We start from the raw sequence: 20833 nt of genomic DNA, 5'->3' as shown, positions 1-20833 counted from the left end.
TGACCACTTTCTAGTTGGAGGTCCCTTGGTTCTCTCCCTTTGCAATCAACACACTCTAAGATACCAGGCTTCAGGCTCACTACTTTATTAGTTAACGGGCTCTTTACAAATGCAAATCCTCGGAGACTCTCAGCCTCAGGCTACAAAGGAAAACAGCTACCTCACACAATTACAAATATCAATAGAGGAGCCAAGTGGGAATCAGAGAGGTTGCCAGCAGTTTGAAGCAAGAACTTGCCATCCAGAATAACTTGGGGGGGGGTGCCCCTCCCTTACAGTTGTGCCCTCCTATGTAGGCTATCATGCATAGCTAACCAGGTGGAACGTCTGAGCTCCGCCTCTAACTTTTCCCGCTTCGCTCTGAGCCGGACTCTAGCATCCTTCAGGTCACACCCTGCACTCTCCTCCTCCTCCGAGACCAGAGTTCTCACAAGGAGGGGGGACCTTCAGGTCGAGCCATCTGTATGCCAAGTTCCTGAGAAGAGTGTCTAGCCATATCTGAGCTCACTAGGGAGGAAACCTCCCCTGGTTCTGGCTGTTCCCATTCTGAGTCTGAGCTGTACACAGTCAGAATCATTCCTGACATCAGTCTTGTTGTAAAGAAGCAGATCTTAGGGACAAGTTACTTAAAAAAAGATCAGCATTGTTTCACATTTGAGTTCTTTAAGAGCTGTCGGGCGGATACTATCTGATTTATTAATTTTTAATTTGTCAATAATGCTTAGGACTTCATCTCTTTGTCATCTCCATTTGCCTCAGTGCCTCAGACTCCCTTCCTGAAAGTCACAGGTATCTGCCCTACATCTTTCACATGAAGGGAGACACAAAGAATTTATTCAGCTTTAACCTTTAACCCTTGTTGTCCAGTGGTCCAATCACCTCCCTAGTGGGTTAACTGGTTCTGCTGTATTGAAATTAGTGATGTGCTGAAAGATTCTTCCACATTGTTTTCAACCATTCTCATTCAATTTGATAGAAAAGAAATTGCTTCTGTAAAGACAGTCAAAGGAGAAGAAAATTTCAGAGAAATTGTCATGGGCTAGATTCAGGGTTCTTGTGCTTACCTTACTTATGAGGTGGCCAAGGAATGTGCATTAGTGTCCTGTCTTTCATTGTGTGATCATCTCTGTGACCTCCTTGGCTTCCCACACTTCAATTAAAGGCCAGAAGAAGACATCATGAGGTAATTCCTCCCATAGGGTTTTTTCAGTTCAGGAAGCACAGGCTGCATAGCAATGGAGAGATGTGTAATAGAAACACACACACACACACACACACACACACCACCCTAAGCCACCTTGCAGTGAATGGGTAATGTCAAAAACACCAAAAGAAATTCAAAATAAGTTATAAAATGCCCTCAGAATGTGGCAGAAAAGTGGAAGCCTCTTTCATGGGGCTTTTGAATTCAAATGTGATTGTGTTGGACTTCCTTGTCAATTGTCCACTTACATATACACTGAATGTAATAGCACTGTGGTCACTCTTTCCAATCAGCTCAACAACACTTATGTTCTGCACCGGGTCCTGCATATCACTTAGGGGAAGTTCAGGGTTGTCTCTCTCCTGGTCAGTTCCATGACCAACTGTTCTATGACAAAATTGTTTAGGGTATCTTGACATTTTTACATTTTTGTCATGATTGGAACATGCATTTACCTGGTTTATGTAAGGTAAACCTGAAGTCACCCATAACTACATGATTTCATTTTCCATCTCCAGATCACCCTGAGCATTTTGATCATGTCAGTGATAGTATAATACCAGTACTAAATTACTTTTGGGGCCCAGTATTGCCAACACAGTGGTGCTGTGGATTTGTAGTTCTGCTCAAACTCTGCTCTGCTGTTGACTGTCATGATGGGGCAGTCAGTTCTGACTTCCACAGTGGCAGCTGCCAGTAAGCTTTCAATCTTCCTCTTAGCCAGGTGAACTTATGAATCTACCTTATACCATGGCAGGCATTTGGTCCATCTAACTCTGTATTTATGCTGTCACTGTTCGCACGACACAACAGCCCACTGTGGGTTATTTAATCCACAGTGAGGCTGCGGCGTGTGCAGGGTGCATGTGGCCACCATTTTCAATATGCAACCCCTGATCAGGGGTTGTCGTGCCGTACAAATCTGGTGAGTGTGAACCCATGAGTGTATAACTCATGATATATTTTAGGGGTTTAGCTTGCCAGGTTCACACAACATGACAACCTCAGAGTGGGGGTTGCATGTGCAATCTGGCACCCATAGGTACTGCAGCTTGTAACAGGTTAAATAACCCATGACATGTCGCACTGTATCATCCAAACCTGGTCCCTGACTGGCAGAGGCTCTTTAAGGTTTCAGTCAGAGGTTGGTCTTTCCCAGTCTTACCTGGAGTTGCCAGGAATTGAACTGGGGAACTTCTGCATGCTAAGCATGTGCTCTGTCACTGAGCTATGGCCCTTTCTCTTCATTTGGATGTCAAAGTCTTAAAAAGGCTATTCGATCAGCCATACCTAGCGATGCACTTTCAGGCTGAGTGGCCTGCTTCTGTTAAGCAACCCAAACCTGTATTTATATGTAGGAGTGCAAGTGTGTGACAGCATGTCTGCAGGCCTCCTCTGGCTACAGTGCTGTCATTGTGTTCTCAGCTTGTGTACTGTGGGAACTGTGGAGCACGGTGCCACCAAAGACCTATTGAGGCAAAGGGTGGTGCAGTGTGGGGCTATAACAGACCCAAATGTACCTAATGAAGTTGTGCTCTGATCCCTCAGATTACTTCACACATCAGCTGAGAAACTAGCTTTTTAAAGAAGTCTTTATACCTGAAAATAAAGTACTATTTATATTACTTTATATATTGTTTCTATTATTGTTGTTGTTGTTGTTGTTAGCCCCAAGATCATTACGGAGAAATGGTTTAATATGGGACAGAAGATCACCTAAGTATAGTCTGCCTGCTGCAAATAACAAATGAAGTTTTCATACTAAGTTTTACAACTGGATTTGCTAACAAATGAGATAAGTCACACTGGATCACAGAAACAAATAAAGTAGAAGATACATCTGGTTATGTTTGCACTGTTTTTGGTTAACACTGGTTTATTGTCTTTTATACAAAAATTAGAAATAGCGACAAAACATAGTTGATCAAAAGGGGGGGAAACGCCCTTGCTTTGGGCTCAGTGAGAATCTGGGCAAACAAAGTCCTTTTATATTTTTTACAGACACAGGTTTTGAGAAGGGGAGATACAAGACATGTTACATTATATCCATGCAACAGGTAATGTACAAAATGGTGGTCATGAACATTTTGGAGGCTCCTTGCATCGCTGTGTTTCCAACCCATGGCTTTTGTTCACCTACGCCTTAAAACAGTGCGCTTTATAAAGAAGTGACATTGACACACATATTATTAATTTCTGTATATGGTCTAGCTGCTACAAATTTAAGGCATCCTAAGAGTCTGTTATTCTGCTGGTGAAAGTTACATCTCATATAGTTAAGTTTTCAAGCTGGAAGATTTCAGGCCATGTTTGGAGGAAGACTGTGAGACCCCGGGAGATATGAGTCAAAGGAAGAATTCTTGCAGCTCTGGTTCGTCAAAACAATTTTTGCTGTAAGACTGCTGGACTTTCCTATTCATGTTGTTATGCCTGACAAGGAAAAACAAAACAAAACAGTTCATGATCATATGAAAGATGCACAGTGCTTTGATTGGTTTCACAACCCAAAGACCAGCATATGCAAGAAGTAGTGCTGGTGCAATCTCCTCTGAAGTGAGTTGGGCTTAAATTGGCACAGGAGTTTGAAGATTATGGACAAGGAATTCTGATCATATGGAGTGGCAACACCATCGGTCTTGTAAAAAAGCCCATTTACTCACATTTAAGAACTTATGCCTGTGCATTGGAGCTGTTTTGTACTTTTTGCCAATCTAGTCTCCCTGTCACAAACCATTTTAAAATGCCACACTTTCAAAAACACCTTGCAATGTAATATGGGGCCAGAACGTAGGAAGAGTTGATGTGCTTGAAAAAAAAGACCCTGCCTCATGCATGTACCTTGGGCTGTGGTGATTACACAGTGGTGGTAGTAGTGATGGGAAAAATCCCAGTGCTTTAAGTAGAATTTGTGCTGAATCCAATGAGGTGCTTATGTCCCTGCCGATTCTCTTCTGCTTCGCCAATTCCCTTCTGCAAGCACTGGGCCCTACTGATTCCCTTTTGCAAGCAGGACCCACCGCTTAGGCAAGGGAGATTTAGCACCTAGAGGAAGTCCCAAAACAAATGGAAACACCCATTTCTGGAAGGAGGCTGGGGAATGCTGGAAGTTGTAGAACCTTTTCCTGTCTAAATTTGCATAGGCTGTGCCACATGCATGTTTAGCTTGCAGACTTGCTGACATAAAACTGAGCAAGGAGTCAGGGGCCAGTTGACTATGTGTAGATAATAAAAACCAAATGCTAATAATATGTAGTAATTTATCATTTTTGTGTCCTTATGCAGATGCTAATTGTAAACGTATGGATTTGGTTTCCGTATCATAATATGAAAGACATAAAGAATAGATTATTCAAATGCAGCCCTGTGAAAGACCTATGTTGCTTTTGCAAAAACTCTTTTAAGAACACTGAAGAGAAGACTGTGAATGCAGCTTTAGTGCTACATACATAGCTTGAACGAACATGAAATTGTGTTGTGTTTCTTCTGCAGAGTGCAAAAATGAAATCTCTTAAGTTTGTGTAAACTCCTTTATCTGTCCAACATTGGCAGCTCTTTCATGATGCATATTGCAAACTGAAACCATAGAATCACTCTAAAATGTGGATAGAAAACCAAAGCAGACTTACAGCATGTGCTTATTTGTATATTGTTTTAGCAGAAAGGAATGTATTGATAACATACTGAAAATGCAGCAACATCATACGACCTCCAGTGGTCCTGTCACTTCTCAATGAATTGCTCATATTCTCTGATTAAATCTAAAATATTGGTATGATAAAAGAATGTTAGATGCAGTTTGTGTATTTTTTTAATAGTAGCTGTGCTAACAGCTTTGTGTGCGAAACACAAAGCAGGACTACATTAGGGGTATGTGTGGTTGGATATGGTAATTGTTTTGTTCATCAAAGTCACTGTAAACAGGAAATTATTTTCCATAGCAGCAGTCAGCCTAAGCAAAGTTCAGATGCTTCTCACTCCTCCCAGCTATCAACGGCTTGTCTACCTGTGCTTTTAAGGCACATCTACCACTGCCTATATTTTGAACATCCACACATAAATCAAGACAAGCAGGGATTGGAAGGCACACATGACTATATGTGCAGTATCGGTTCAGTACCTCTGACCTGTATGTGCTGGGCACAGACAGTAGTCTCTCCATCTTCTCTCTTTCAAGAAGCAAGCAAAAGAAGATAGATGTATTCAAATGTGAGTTTAAACTACTTTCCCTAGCATTCACGGGTGCTTTGTAAAGATTAATCCCAGCATCTAACCCCTACAGAGAGGATCAAGAGATTAACAAAAATTTTGATGATTATGCATCAGGGTTTTGCCTGTACCTCCAAAATGCCTCAAGGTCTCTGGCAGCCTGGTCTTAAGGGCCACTGTACACACCCAGTTTTCCAACACAGAGACTAATGTCCATGTTAAAAAAAGAAAGTCCTGACACGTGAAGTAGCCTTAAGATTTCCTAGTCTAGCAAATAAACGCTTTGTGTATAGTAATGATCTGCATAGATCTGCATAGTACTGGTGGTTATACTGTCTTTTTATGGGAATTATACCACTAATGCAGTAGACACCTAAATTCTTCTGAATACAAGTAAGTCAGGGCCAAAACAGATGATATGTTAAATGCATGACTGCATTTCATGTGTCTGCTTTCCCCTTTAAAAATTGCACCAATGGCAGCTTCTCTCCTTGGGTGAACAACAGCTGGGGGGCGGGATTTTTGCTAACAGCTTGGCGAGGGGAGAAGGGTGAGCCGCCTCACTCCATGCACTGTGCTCCTGGTTCTGATGCCCCACCTAGTGGCTATTTTTAAAGGGGAAAAAGACATGTTAAATGTAGTCTGGCATTTAACATATCATCTGTTTTGGCCCTCAAACCTAGCAGTCAACACTCATTGACTCCATGACCACAAGTCATTACTGCCCCTCACAATTTATATTCTAACAGTCAGACTGTGCGATGCAAGCCCCATTGAAGTCCTTTGTTAGTAGGACACTTCAAAGGTTGATGCAAAACAGTCCAATCTCTTGAGTTGCCACACTGAGGTCCAACAGTATTTGTTCATCTAATAAACAGTATGTTCATTGTAAACATTGTTCTATATTTTATACAAAGAAATATATTAGAGACCCAATAGAGAATCTGAGCAATATTTAAAGTCATAAAGGTCCAGTCCAAACAAGCTCAGAAGTGATTTACCCTAGATATAATAGGAGCTGAATAAGAATTCAGACATAGGGTTTTAATCTCTGGAATATGCTAATTTGCTCTGCTTTTGAACAGAGCCCACACAAACTAGAAGCAAAATGTAATACTTTGCCCAGTTCTGTACAGACTGGCATCACTTGGAACCCCTTATTGTCTGGTTTGCCCAATTAGACACAGTCATCAACAGAAAGCTGACTTTTGTCAACAAAATATTGCATAGTTACCACAGCTCTTGCCCATCCTACATTTAAGAAAAATTGTGGTACTTCAGCTGCTGACTCTTCATGGTGACCTAAGTTTACCCAGTTGAAAGGGTATCCCTGCTTAAATGTATTCTGTGTGGCAAAGATTTTCCTTGCTGTAATTCCAAACCATATCAGTGAATTCACATACCACAGTTATGGAATAATATTTGCAAGCACTTTTGTAATTATGTTGAATCTTTTCTACATTCAAGCAAATTGAAGTCTTTCCACTGAATTCAGACAAAAGTAGTATGAAGTAAAATCCCTTCTATAACTTCCTCCTCCAAATTTCACCCTCTAAGGTGTGAGACCTAAATCACAAAATGAGGGTGCAATCCAGACTTCCCATGTGTATAGTTCCACTCACAGGATTCTCTGCTGCCAGAAAGGGAGGGAAAAGAGAGGTTCTTTGCCAACTCCTCCTTCTTCCTGCAGCCCCAGCACCACCTTCCACACTGTTCTGGAGGGTCCCCCTACTCTCTGAAGTAGCTTTTGAAGGGGGCACAGGGAACTGTGGGAGGAATCTGCAAACATTTACTCCCTCCTTTTCTCTAGCAGGAGTGTCCAGTGGATCTGAGTCTGTTGTGTGAATGGAAGGAGCCCTTGCATTTGCGGAAGGGCATGTCTGGATCCAACCCAACTTCTGTTCAATGCTTATCACCAGACAACAGACAAGTACCTATTTTTCACTGGTGAAAACCTAGGATATTTTCAGATTACCTGCCCCAGTAGGCTTGGTTCTCAATGGTTCCCAATAAATTCCAAAAGGACACAGTGAATAGGCTGCATTTTGAGACAAAGTTGAGAAGGTGCAAAACCTGCTTCCCACTTCAGACACTGGGATTACCAGTGGCAGCCTTAGCCTCCACTCTGATTGTGTCCTTGAATAATCCCTTTCCTTATCTCATAAAGAGCCTCGTGTGGCGCAGAGTGGTAGGTGGCAGTATTGCAACCGAAACTCTCCCCACGACCTGAGTTCAAGCCCAGTGGAAGCCGGGTCTCAGGTAGCCGGTTCAGGTCGACTCAGCCTTCCATCCTTCCGAGGTCAGTAAAATGAGTACCCAGCTTGCTGGGGGAAAGGTAGTCATGATTGGGGAAGGCAATGGCAAACCACCCCGCTATAGTGAGCCATGAAAATGCCAGTGAAAGCGGCGTCCCTCTAGGAGTCAGCAATGACTTGGTGCTTGCACAGGAGGAACCTTTCCTTTTTCCTATCTCATAAAAGTTAAAAATTCTCATATATGGTAAAAGGTTACCATTGTATTCTATGGAGCAGTGGTGGTGGTGGGCAGTAAAGTAGAATGCAAACCTGATCCTGACCACGGAGGGGAAGTACAAAGTTCACAGATGCATATTATGTCCTACTGCTGATCATAGCAATATATAGGCCTTCTCTCTGTTCTACTTGTAATAATATTGATTTCATTTGTAGATAATAAAAATAGGATATAGCTAGGCTTTACGAAGATGTCTGTTGCTAGATGGATTCTGCTAATTTCTGGAAATATAGGAACCTTTGTAATTTCCTAAAATGCCATGGCTATGAGAGCAACATGTATTGGTCCCCATAGCTCCATGCATTTTCCATTGTAGAACAATTACAAAAGTCTCTGTATGCTTCTCATCTGAATTCACTTTGGGTAATAAAAAAAGCTTTAATGGGGACAGATAAAACTACTACTGATGTGAATAAATTCCATAGTGCTTCTTAAAGATAAGGCAAATATGTTCTCGCTGTAATGCACTACATGCTTCACAATAACTTAATACATGGGAAACAAATATTTCACTGGCAATAGATGGCTAACGTAATTGCAAACATTTGCTTGGCACTGTCATTGATAAAAGCAGACCTGTCCTTTTAAAATGAAATGAAAAGAAAAATATTTAGCAAATAAAACAGACTGTATGCTGTTCAAAGAAATATAGTGAAATTTAACAGGTCACTAGGAATGTTATTTGTTTTACCCCTATCAAGCTGTAGCTTTTACCAGTTAGGAAACAAATAATAAACAGGACTTTTGGACGCTACTGAAATTTTAACACTGCTGCCAAAGTATCTAGTTTTTAAGAAGGCACTGGGGGTAAAAGGAACACTGGCTGATTCAAACTCCCAGGGCCTTTTATATTTATTTATTTATTACATTTCTAATTTGCCTAATAACTAATTTTATCTGAGTGGATTACAAACAATTAAAAAACTTAAAAACAATTAAAATGCCAAATAGCCATTCTACATTATATTTTGTCCCTGGGTTTCTGTATCAAGAGCTGACACCTGCATTTACCTCAAGGCTCCAGCAAGCATACCTCTTAACTGTAGCTGAAGGTGGTTCACTACAGATAGGGCATATGGCAGCTACCAGGACAAAGCTAATTTACCCTCAGGGAAAATGCTGCAAACCATGATGTGTATAGAAGCCCTATCTAAAAACGATTTGTACCAGAGTGAGGTCTGAAATCTGTAATCAAAATAGCTTTATGCCTGCAGTATATATTGATAAAGGCATTTTGTTTGAAATCTGCTGTTTAAAGGTACTTAATTCTTACCCTATTACCATCACTGGTTTATCATTGCTTAGTGCTTTGCCACAGAGCTGGTGCCAAAATGTCCCATAAATTACTAATAAATATATTTGTTGCTGATGGACAACAATCAAGGCAACTATAGGATCGGTGAGTGTGTTGAACCCAAAGTATCACATCTCTTTAATCTTTCCCACACCAGCCCAAGGCTAAATCTTCCTGTTGTCTGATTTCCCTACTGTAATATGCATTCTAGGCCCCTGTCATCTCAAATGATAAAAGGGTTCTAGGAAGAAGGCTGACAAAATATTGTAAGCTCCTTCAAGGAGTTTATAATGTTTTGAACTTAAATAACAAATGTATAGCTTCTGATATATAATGTCTGATTTCATGTTGGAGTATACAAAAATTCAGAATCCAGTTCTTCCCTAGTTGCATAACTAACACCGCAATCCTATACATGTTTACTGAGAAGTAAGTAACATTGAGTTAAATGGGGCTTACTCCCAAGTAAGTGGGCATACGATTGCAACCTAAATACTTGAATTACATACATTGGGTTGTATTCAGGCTTAGTCATGCTTAGAGTAGCACTCTTGAAATCAATGGGACAAGTCTGTCACGACTAACTTAAGCTCCATTGATTTCAAAGGGGTTATTAGAAGCTTGACTAAGTCTGGATCCAAACCAATAAATGTTCCTGGAAGTAAGTGCCATAGATTTCCAAAAAAAATCATTTCTTTGTCGAGGTGCTTAGAGATTGCCTTCAGAGGCCCATTTCAGACATAGCAACAAACCATGATTCATTGTTATGCGTACAAATAGCAATGAGGTGCAGGTTAGCATGCTCCCTTCTTTGATTTGTGTGTGAGGGGAGCTTCTGCTCTGAACAAACCACCCTTTGTTATTGTGTATAAACACTGCAGATAGTGGTACACTCAAACCAGTTTATTAACAAGCCAGGATATCCAGGCTTCTTTACAATCTGGTTTGAACAAACCACCATTTGCAGACTTTGAATGCAGTAACAAAGCGCAGATTGTTCTTAAACAGGGACAGGAGCTTTAAATCTCTTTCTTTCATGCTTGAATGGGATGGGGAGCATAAGCCTGAGGCTTGTGCTGGCTCATGCATGTAAGAAATTATGATGTTGTTATGTGTGAGACATGCCCTAGAATCACAATGAAGAAATAGTAGAAATAATAGAACAGCCTTAAAAAGTGAAGAAAAATGCTAGTATGTACTTCAGTAACATCATTTCAATTGTGATATTCAGTTTTCTCATGAGTTGCAAGAAAAATCCCACTAATGCGGATATTTGAATACAATCATAATGACAAGGGTTGCAACTGAAGATTAAAAAATGAACATGCTATCCTGCATCACACACCATCCCAAGCAAGGATCAGTAAAAGCTGCATTTTTAATTTGGAAATGTTGGGTTGGATCTATAGTTGCACCCAATGGAGTTCTGTTGGCACTGTATGATGGGTCTGGGGCACCTATTTTCATGGGTTCCACCTTCCTGCAGCAACCTACTAAAAAGCTGCTCCGAAGGATTGGATGGCCCTTCAGAACAGCATGGGAGATGGCACTGAGGGCTGCAGAGGGAATCAGGGGAAAATGTTGCCTCACCCCTTCCCTTCAGTAGGAAGTTTCTGCTGGATCCTTCTGTTTTATAGAAATACATGTACGGATCCAAACCATTATGTTTACATTCATGTAAGGGCTAAAAAAATACTTTGCTTTTGGTCTACCTAACACTACATTTAATTTGAAAACTAAAGCAAGAGCAGAAAACCAGAGTGAGAAGGACATGAGCAAATGGAGAATGGGGCACATTGTCTCTTCTGACCATAAGTGGAGTTTGACTTGGCATACTCATAAGCGGAAATTTAATTTCCATTCTCATCTGGTGTTTGACTTTCATTCAAAAGACTATGCGAGGCCAAACTGAACTAAAATGCATTTCTGGATTTATGAGCACTAGTGCTTTTTATGCACACTTTGTGCTGAAGCCATTAAACTAGTTCAGTTATGGATATTAGCAAAGGCCTGCGACAGGGATTTGTTTACCTTTTTTGTCTTCCCAGGAGATCAAAATTTCATTTTCTTTTACTGTTGTCATCAATCGTTTCATTAGGTTAAGCTATGAACAATTATAAGCTGCACATGCAATGAGGGGATGATAAAAAAGTAATAGCAAAGCCAACATTTTCACTCTATATCAGCACATACCGTGCATAGTTACACAGGCGGTCTTCAATCAGCATGCTAGTGGAAAAACTGATGTGGCCGGAGTGAGGAGCCTGGGGAAGTGCAATGCATAAATCAGTTGAAAGACCATGCAACAAGCTTTTCACATGCCTAGTATAGAGATGGCCATTTAAAAAGTTACAGAGTATCAGTAAAAGCCTCGAAAATCTATATGCCACAATACAGCTCCTCAGCAGATGCCTACATGGAGTTCTGCATGCAGGGGGGCTGCTCCCATTGCCTTCTAGGGCAGGGGTGGGCCTACAACTTCCATGATCCCTCACCATTGGCTATGCTGGTTACGGCTGAAGGGAATTGTAGGCCAAAACATCTGGAGGGCCACAAGTTGCCCACCGCTGTTCTAGGGACTAGGGAATACCTCTCATATACATTAGGCATTCTCCTATCATAGAAGGAATCCAAGGCCCAAACCCCTTGGATTGTATCCATAAGCTTTGTTAGGTAAAAGAAAAAGTACTATTGATGTCTGGCACTGGCTCAGATCCATAGATCAGTATGAAAGTATGTATATACAGTTGAATGACTGTGATGTCTAAAAAGCATGCAAGTGCGGCAAGCATTTTAAAGGAAGTAAGAATGCTCTATCCATGCAATGCATAGTGGTGAAATTGGGCAGAGACAGGTGAAGAGTGCCAGCAATACACTATGGAACTTCCAGGGGAAAAAGCACCATAATCTACATCCATCACTGATCTAAGTATCCTTGTGAAACATTAAAAACATATTTATTCCTTACCAACACAAATGTTGAAAGAGAAAGATTTGCACTAGCATGGGAAAAAACACCCCAAACCTGTGGCTAGCTAGTCCATATGAATGGCTTACCATGTAATAATTGCTGTTGGTTTGAGCTCTTAGCTAAGAAGGTTAGAAATCAACACCTTGCTTGAATTCCTATGTGATTTTAGAAAAGGAACAAGTATTTACATAGGGCTAAATCCAATGTTATGTGAGTGAACTTCCCCTTGTGCAATGGGACCAGGGTCGACCAGGGTAGGCGTGGTCAGGCACCTACCAAGGGCCTGCACTCTAGCAGGGGCCTACTGTTCACCATTCCAAACTGTTTGTTCACTTGCCTTTTGCTCTGGCCCAGTCAAAAGTGGTGGTTAGAAGGACAAGCCATAGATGCCACTGGCTACTTGCTCATTGCACTCTGGCTGTCAAGCAAGAAAATGGTAGCAAGGATGAACAGGAGGATGAGCAACAGCATCTGGTGGCAATGGAGGTGAGAAGGTAGACTCACTGAGGGAGGGAGCCCATTGAGGGTATCTTACCCTGGGGTCCTCAAAAACTTGGAGCAGGCACTGAATGGGAGTTTCCTTACCCTCCTCCTTCTTGCAGGCCCCCCTCCCAATCTGCTCTGCAGGGTCCTCCAACTCTCTGGAGAAGATTTAGGGTATGTGTGAGGGCTGCCAAATTTGTTCTGCCAAAAGTGTCCATTTTGTTGGCGGAAGGACACCATTGGATGCAACCCATAGATTCTAATTTCATAATCTGGCTCCTTTCCTGTTTCTGGATTAGCCCTTAAACTGTTGCTGTAGCCCTTATGCTATAAGAAAAATCTTATGGATATGTCTTCCCAACTGTATTGCTGCAATGTGATTCACAATAAAATATTTATTACTCTTTTCTAATATACATATATATATATATATATATATACACGTGCGTGAATAAAATTTCTCTCTTTTGTGCAAGTGAGGTCCAAGTGGTGCCAACATTGTCAACTTTTCAGTGCCAGTTTGAGATTTTCCTCTACTCCCAAGCATTTGACAGTATATGATAGTGCACTTTAGTTTTTTTTTTTTTTTAAATCAGGTCTTGGCAGTTTTATTGTTAATTGCTTTTAACTTTTTTCACACTGTTTAAAATTCTTGAATGTTAAAGGTTTTATATTATGTTTTATCATGTTGTGAAGCTTTAACTATTGAGAAGTATAGGAATGTAATGAATGAATGAATGAATGAACTTTTATTTGCAGTTTACTCCTTTGCTGCATTCAGGATCCAACCAGAATTATGGGAGATCTTCCTTGAAAGGGTTATGTACAATGTGGCATAGCAGAACTCCTGGCTGACATTACCTATGTGGGTAACAGACCATAAACTGGCTTTACCATCATTCCTACCATCCATGCAGGGAGGAGTTCACCTCAGGGTCCACATGGCTTGCTTTCAGGGATTGGATGCATGGAACGAACACATCTGTTCCCTGATAAAGCTCCATCGGGCATCTTCATGTTATTTATGCTATTTCAGTAATTCATTTTATTATCTCCTTCCAGATGTTCCCACATTACCCCTTCCCTGCCCTACATCCTCCCAATCGTGATGTGTTGACATTTGTTTAATGGTGTTTTAGTTATTTCAAGCAGAGACCATTTTAGGAAGAATTACTCATTAATGAAAACACAAAAAGATCCCCTCTGCCCTATAATCACTCACTGGTTTATTTTTTCCTTTTGCAGATGTTGCTGAATTTCCCTTGCTCTCCGTGGCTTTTCTTCCTAATGAGGTAAAGGGTGATGAGGTCTTGCTTAGGCTTGAAGTTTGATAGTTATTATTATTGTTCTGGTTGCCACTCAGCGTCTCCATTATAGATCGAAATGTTGCAAACGGTCGTTTCTGCTGGTCCCCAGTTTCAGCACTGGGTGGAGGTCGCTGAAGCACCTTACTCCGCTCTTTGTCCCTTTCCCCATTTAAACCAACCTCCATTTGCTCCACCTGTACCACAGGCTCCTCAAAAGTCACTCTGAGTTTTAAATTCTGAGCAGTTCTGCGCTTTGAAGATGGAGATTTGAGTGCACTCTTGGGACTTGTGGCGACTTTGTGAGCAATGGTGGCATCAGGGCCAGACTGACAGGTATCACCCAAGACTTGGCTCTGAGATACAGTCCCAGCCTGATACTGGGATTCGTTATCAGGATCGCTACTTTCAGAAGTGGGAGAAGGGCTGTGGCCATCATCCACAGATTTTGAAGCTTTCATTCCAAAAGGGAACCTGCGTCCTGATGCCAAAGTGTGTCTCTTAATCATTAGGTGCAAATTCTCGGTGTTTTCAGTATTTTCCACAATGGGCTGTGGCCTTGGCTTATCCGTTCTCTTCACAGGTGTGTTCTTCTGGTCTTCAGAATTATTTGAATCGGTATCAGACTCACTGAGGGATCGCTGCATTAGATGCTTCAGCCTTGCTAACTTCAACTCCTTTTTCTCCATGGGGATCTTCTTTACGTGCTTGGAGGCATGAACGTCCTGAAATTCTAATGACAGCTTTTCCTGCATGCAGACATTCTCAGAGATTTCTTTCCCCAGCAGCTGGCGCAGGATTTTATCGGAGTCCTCGTCTTTCAACTTGGGCCGATTGTGGTGTGGAGTTCCCACACTGCCAAGAATCTGAATCCCATCATGGGTGTTCAATTTACTTTTTGGTAGAGTCGAGTCATCTGTATCAGATGGTTTCCACTGAGGTTTGCCAGAAGTGAGTGATGATGGTGAACTTCAATGGGAGAGAGAGAGAGAGAGAGAGAGAGAGAGAGAAAGGTTCAGTACAGGACACCACAATCAAAATTATATAGATATAAAGTGCAACACTGATGTTTCCATTGCATATGTTTATCTGAGCATCCTATTGCATTCTTCTTGACCCTTACCCAACTGGAATGTATTATGGAGTCACACTATTGACTCCATAGTTAAGAATTTAAATCTGTTTCTAGGCTAAGCTTGATCTGTTATTTCCATTCTTTGCTAATCTCCATAGAAGGCATTTCTCTTAAAGATTTACAATAGATGTTGCTAGAAGTGTTTCTGGGAATAGTTTAAGGAAAGCTGGAATAATAGACATTGATCCTGTTTTGGTATATTGTTTAAATAAGGTCTGAAATTCTGTTACCTTATAATCAATAGGAGTTTTGACTTCATGGTAATAATAATAAAAATAGTTAGATCTCTGCCCCAGCAGCTTACAATACAAATGTTGACACTGGAGAAAGCAACAGAGGCAGGGAGGAGGACAGGGAGAGACCAAGATAACAGGATTACTGTAGGAGTAAGAGTATACAACTGCACTATAGAAACTATTTGTGCTTATCAATGTAGTTAATTTCTAGTGCAATCTTATGCATGTCTACTCAGAAGTAAGCCCCACTGAACCCAATGGGGGCTTACTCTCAGCGAATTGCGTATATAGAATTGCAGCATTCACAGGGCTACCCTGTAATAGTAAAAAGTAAGCTGTTTAACCAAAAACGTTTGGGGTGGTTCAAATGATAGCGTGGATAACACTGAAGAAGTAGGCTAACATTCTGGCATAGAGGGCATATGGACTTGCAGCTGGAGTGGAAGTAAAGTGGCAGTAAACAAGTTGCAGGGGGATGACAATTTGTGGCCCTCTGGAGATTTTGGCTGACAACTCCCATCAGCCTTAGCCAGTTAGCCAATAGTGAGGGATGATAGGAGCTGTAGGCCAAAACATCTGGAGGGCTACAAGTTGCTCAGTCCTGGTTTACACAGTGATAGAATCACAGGTCTCAGTAGTCATTTTAAACAATCTAGTAGATCAGATTATCATCAACAGCAGGAATTTTTATATTGTTAAGGGAATCTTGTTCAAGGCAGAGCTGATGGTATTCTGACACTCCGTCTCATTCTGACTTAACGTCTGTTTTAGGATGCTTAAGACTGCAGCTGATTTTAAAGAAACACAACCTCTGTGTTCAGAATAAATTGTATGAATGAGTCAATCAGTCTTAAATTTGCTAAATCTGAACAACCTATTCTTTACTTAATTTACAAAAAAGAGTAAAGATTGCAACGATAAAGGAATTAAGGAAGATGAGAACCATTTGCCTTTTGAAAATATTGCCCACACATTTTACATTTCCCCCCCTGTGGCCAGATCTCCAGAAAACTGCTTTTAAAGAAAATAAAAATGAATGCAAAGAAGCCAAATGTCCAGCCAGATGCCACATCCAAGACTAGAAGGCATATTAATATGCCTGTGTATATAATTCAAATGGAACAGTCCAGGTTCAAGGTTTGGTGCAGAATGTGGCCGCTAAGATGCTGAGTGGAGTGCCTGGCCATGCACATACTACACTGGTGTTGAAGCAACTGCACTGGCTACTTACAAGCAAGTACAAGGTCTTGCTATTGGCATATAAATTCCTAAAGATCTTGGGACCAGATTACCTGGCAGATCACCATCCCTAATGCAGATCTGTGAAATCATTAAGATCATTGGCAGATGCCTTGCTTGTTGTACCATGACCTGCAGATTGCCATCTCACAGCAACCAGGAAACAGGCCTTCTCCATGGTGGCACACCCATTATGGAATAATCTCCTCTTCTGGTATTTGGGAGACACCAACTATAGCATGCTTTAGGAGCCAATTAAAAGCCCATTTCTTTACCCAGGCCTTTCCTGGCTGAATGTGTTGTCCTGTGTGCTTGTTTGTAGTTATGGTATTGTATTGCTTTTAATTGACTTTAATGATTGTAATTAATGTTTTATATAAATGTTTAAGCAATTATTATTTATTTTAATTGTATTTTAATGTGCATCATAATGTATTTTAATATATTAATTTTCTTGCTAACTGCTTGGAGATATTTTAAAATATGGTCAGCGGTATATAAATCTATTGCTCCACTGTAAATGGGACAGGGATCACTTCATGATCCATAAAAATCAAGATTTGATTCCAGCTCAATATTGAATTTACTGGATGGCCTCAGACAATCCACTATTTCTCAGCCTCAGCTTCCACCTCATTTGTAATATAACAGGGCTGTAATATACTGACAATATAATGATACAAGGGTTTTGCAAGGATTACTGAGATAAAATATGGGAAGCACTTTGATCACTTAGGACAACCTTCCCCAACCTGGTGTCCTCCAGATGTCTTGGACTACAGCTCCCAGCATTCCTGACTATTGGAAATGCTGGCTGAGGCTGATGGGAGTTAAAGTCCAAAACATTGGAGGACACCAGGTTGGGGAAAGCTGACTTAGGAGAAATGGTATATAAATATTAAGTGATGACTGGTGCGGCTTTTGCACACTTCGTTGGAAACAATGGATCATTTGTCTGAAAAACTATGCCAGATCTTACATTCTTAATAGAAATTACATTCTACATACATAAAAAGGGATCTCTGCTGCTCTGTGGTTACAATCCTGCACTGCATTACTCACATTTCCCAGCACTGGGGTGGAAGCAAATATAAGGTGCAATGACTGCTCCCCTTAGTCCGAAGTCAGTGGGGTCCATATTCTGCACATGTTTCATTAACATCTATGCCTCTTATCAGTAAGTTATATTTAAGTTTTTAGCCAAATATTCTGGCCCAGCTCGCATGGGAAGTCTGTAGCAGGGACAGAGATGACTGCTGTTCCTTAGCCAATGAGGATTTTTCTCTCATGCAATGCTTATTCAGCTGAAGTGAGGTAACCTCTTGTGGGGTTAAATCATTGAAACGTGCAATTATGTGCTTTTGGTGCTATTTATATTAGACAGTGAATACAAATCACCTTTAAAGCACATGAACAGCAGCCCGCCTACCTGGCAAGCCTATTTTGTCAGCAAAAGTCTTTATGAATTACTGGGAATATAAGATTACTATGGGCCACCATAAGGTCAAGTTTTAGAAGTTCACAAGATGTTTCCTGTGATCGCTATGAGTCATCTAAAAGTTCCACAATAAACCACATTGGTAAAATGTAGGATAGTAATTTCACTTAAACTCACAAAGTCCAGTAGTCACACCTGCCAAATTAAAAAGATATGGATTCCCATCATATCACAGTTTTCTTTTTATTCTTTTACAAAATGAATGACTGGAGAATGACCTCCCCATGCAATAACCACGGAAAGAGTCCAATTCAAACTACATTGGAATTCAACTCCTATATGCCTAGTTACCTTGGGGATGTTGGCAGTGACTTGCCCTCTGATCTCTGACTTTCTAGAAGCTGCTGGAGTTGGTTCTGTAATGTCACACGTTCTACCGTCTGTCTGTAAGGAAATATTAAATTGTTAACCCCCTTCTTTTTTCTAAAAGAAAAGCTGTCAGTGGATGTGCTAAAGGAGAAATGATAGTTTTCACTCAACATCACTTTGAGAAGAAAGCCTCTGTTCATTTATATTTTAAGAGTTCAACACACAGAGAGCATACAAATTACTAAAATACACAAAGGAGGTCTCTGTTCTGCAAATTGCTTCTAATCCCTGTGGGAACACTGTGATCACTCTATTGTACCTTCTGAAAGCTGCCTGCCTTGTATAAATTATTTATTACTAGTAGTGACTTTGGCTTAAGTTGCAAGATTAGAATCCTAAGGAGCCATTTGCTGGAGCTGTGGGACTCACAACAATTAGCTTACTGGTGTCCAATTAAAACTGAACTCATAGTAAATTTGGAACTACTTCCCTGCAACTCTCGCTTGCTTGTGAGTTAGGAGGAAAGTTGACATGAGATGCCTTGTTTCCCCTGGAGTATGTTGGTTTGGTAAAGAGCAGGTTGTTGTTGTTGTTGTTCAGTCGTTAAGTCGTGTCCCACTCTTCGTGACCCCATGGACCATAGCACGCCAGGCCTTCCTGTCCTTTTCTTTCTCCCGCAGTGTGCTCAAGTTCATATTCATTGCATCGGTGATGCTATCTAGCCATCTTATCCTTTGCCGTCCCCTTCTCCTTTTGCCTTCAATCCTCCCAGCATCAGGGTCTTTTCCAGTGACTTTTCGCATTAGGTGGCCAAAATATTTGAGCTTCAGCTTCAGTATCTGTCCTTCCAATGAGAACTCAGGGTTGATTTCCTTTAGGATTGACTGATTTGACCTCCTTGCAGTCCAGGGGACTCGTAAGAGCCTTCTCCAGCACCACAGTTCGAAAGCATCGATTCTTCGGCACTCAGCCTTCCTTATAGTCTGGCTCTCACAGCCATACGTTGCTACTGAGAAAACCATAGCTTTGATTAGATGGACCTTTGACGGCAAGGTGATGTCTCTGCTTCTTACTACGCTGTCTAGGTTTGCCATAGCTTTCCTCCCAAGGAGCAAGCGTCTTTTAATTTCATGGCTACAGTCACCATCTGCGGTGATCTTGGAGCCCAAGAAAGTAAAATCTGTCACTGCTTCCATTTCTTCCCCTTCTATATGCCAGGAAGTGATGGGGCCAGATGCCATGATCTTAGTTTTTTTTAATGTTGAGTTTCAAACCAGCTTTTGCACTCTCCACTTTCACCATCAACAAGAGGCTCTTGAGATCCTCTTCGCTTTCTGCCATTAGGGTGGTATCATATGCGTATCTGAGGTTGTTGATAATTCTCCCAGCAATCTTAATTCCGACCTGTGATTCATCCAACCCAGTGTTTCTCATGATATACTCTGTATAGAAGTTAAATAAGCAGGGTGACAATATGCAGCCTTGTCGTACTCCTTTCCCAATTTGGAACCAATCGGTTATTCCATGTCCGGTTCTTACTGTTGCTTCTTGACCCTGGTACAGGTTTCTCAGGAGACAGGTAAGGTGGTCTGGTACGCCCATCTCTTTAAGAATTTGCCAGAGTTTGTTGTGATCCACACAATCAAAGGCTTTAACGTAGTCAATGAAGCAGAAATAGACATTTTTCTGGAATTCTCTTGCTTTCTCCATGATCCAGCCAACGTTGGCGATTTGATCTCTAGTTCCTCTGTCTCTTCGAAACCCAGCTTGTACTTCCGGTAGTTCTCGGTTCACATACTGCTGAAGCCTAGCTTGTAGGATTTTGAGCATAACCTCGCTGGCATGTGAAATGAGCGCAACTGTACGGTAGTTTGAACACTCTTTGGCATTGCCCTTCTTTGGAACTGAAATATAAACTGACCTTTTCCAGTCTTGTGGCCATTGCTGAGTGTTCCAAATTGGTTGGCATATTGAGTGCAGCACTTTAACAGCATCATCTTTTAGGATTTTAAATATCTCAGCTGGAATACTGTCATCTGCACTAGCTTTGTTGTTAGTAATGCTTCTCTAGGATGTCCGGCTCAAGTTCAGTGACCGCACTATCATGGCTATCAGGGACATTCAGATCTTTCCTGTAAAGTTCTTCTGTGTATTCTTTCCACCTTTTCTTAATCTCATCTGCTTCTGTTAGGTCCCTGCCTTCTTTGTCCTTTATCATGCCCGTCTTTGCACAAAACATTCCCTTGGGATCTCCAATTTTCTTGAAAAGATCTCTAGTCTTTCCCATTCTGTTGTTTTCCTCAATTTCTTTGCATTGTTCATTTAAGAAGGCCTTCTTGTCTCTCCTTGCTATTCTCTGGAAATCTGCATTCAGTTGGGTATATCTTCCCCTTTCTCCCTTGCTTTTTGCTTCCCTTCTTCT

At 41.2% G+C, this 20833-nt stretch overlaps 1 protein-coding gene across 2 annotated transcripts in view; it reads right to left on the bottom strand.

The window, feature by feature from the left end:
• Positions 1-3056: 3056 nt before the first annotated feature.
• Positions 3057-20833, bottom strand: part of SNCAIP (synuclein alpha interacting protein) — a 127711-nt gene continuing 109934 nt past the window's right edge. The window contains exons 9-12 of one of the 2 annotated variants that reach the window (XM_084832100.1): positions 18394-18486; positions 13913-14963; positions 11430-11500; positions 3057-3634 (exon numbers count right to left, since the gene is read on the bottom strand). In XM_084832100.1, the coding sequence (XP_084688226.1) occupies positions 3550-3634; positions 11430-11500; positions 13913-14963; positions 18394-18486 (1300 nt within the window). In that variant the 3' untranslated portion in view covers positions 3057-3549. The remainder of the gene's footprint in view (positions 3635-11429; positions 11501-13912; positions 14964-18393; positions 18487-20833) is intronic. The other variant, XM_084832101.1, reaches the window with a different exon arrangement.

Source organism: Heloderma suspectum, chromosome 2 (assembly GCF_057233095.1).
Source record: "Heloderma suspectum isolate Gila_16-S chromosome 2, 16-S_ref, whole genome shotgun sequence".
Taxonomy (NCBI): Eukaryota; Metazoa; Chordata; class Lepidosauria; order Squamata; family Helodermatidae; genus Heloderma; species Heloderma suspectum.
This window is presented reverse-complemented; position numbering and strand designations above follow the sequence as displayed.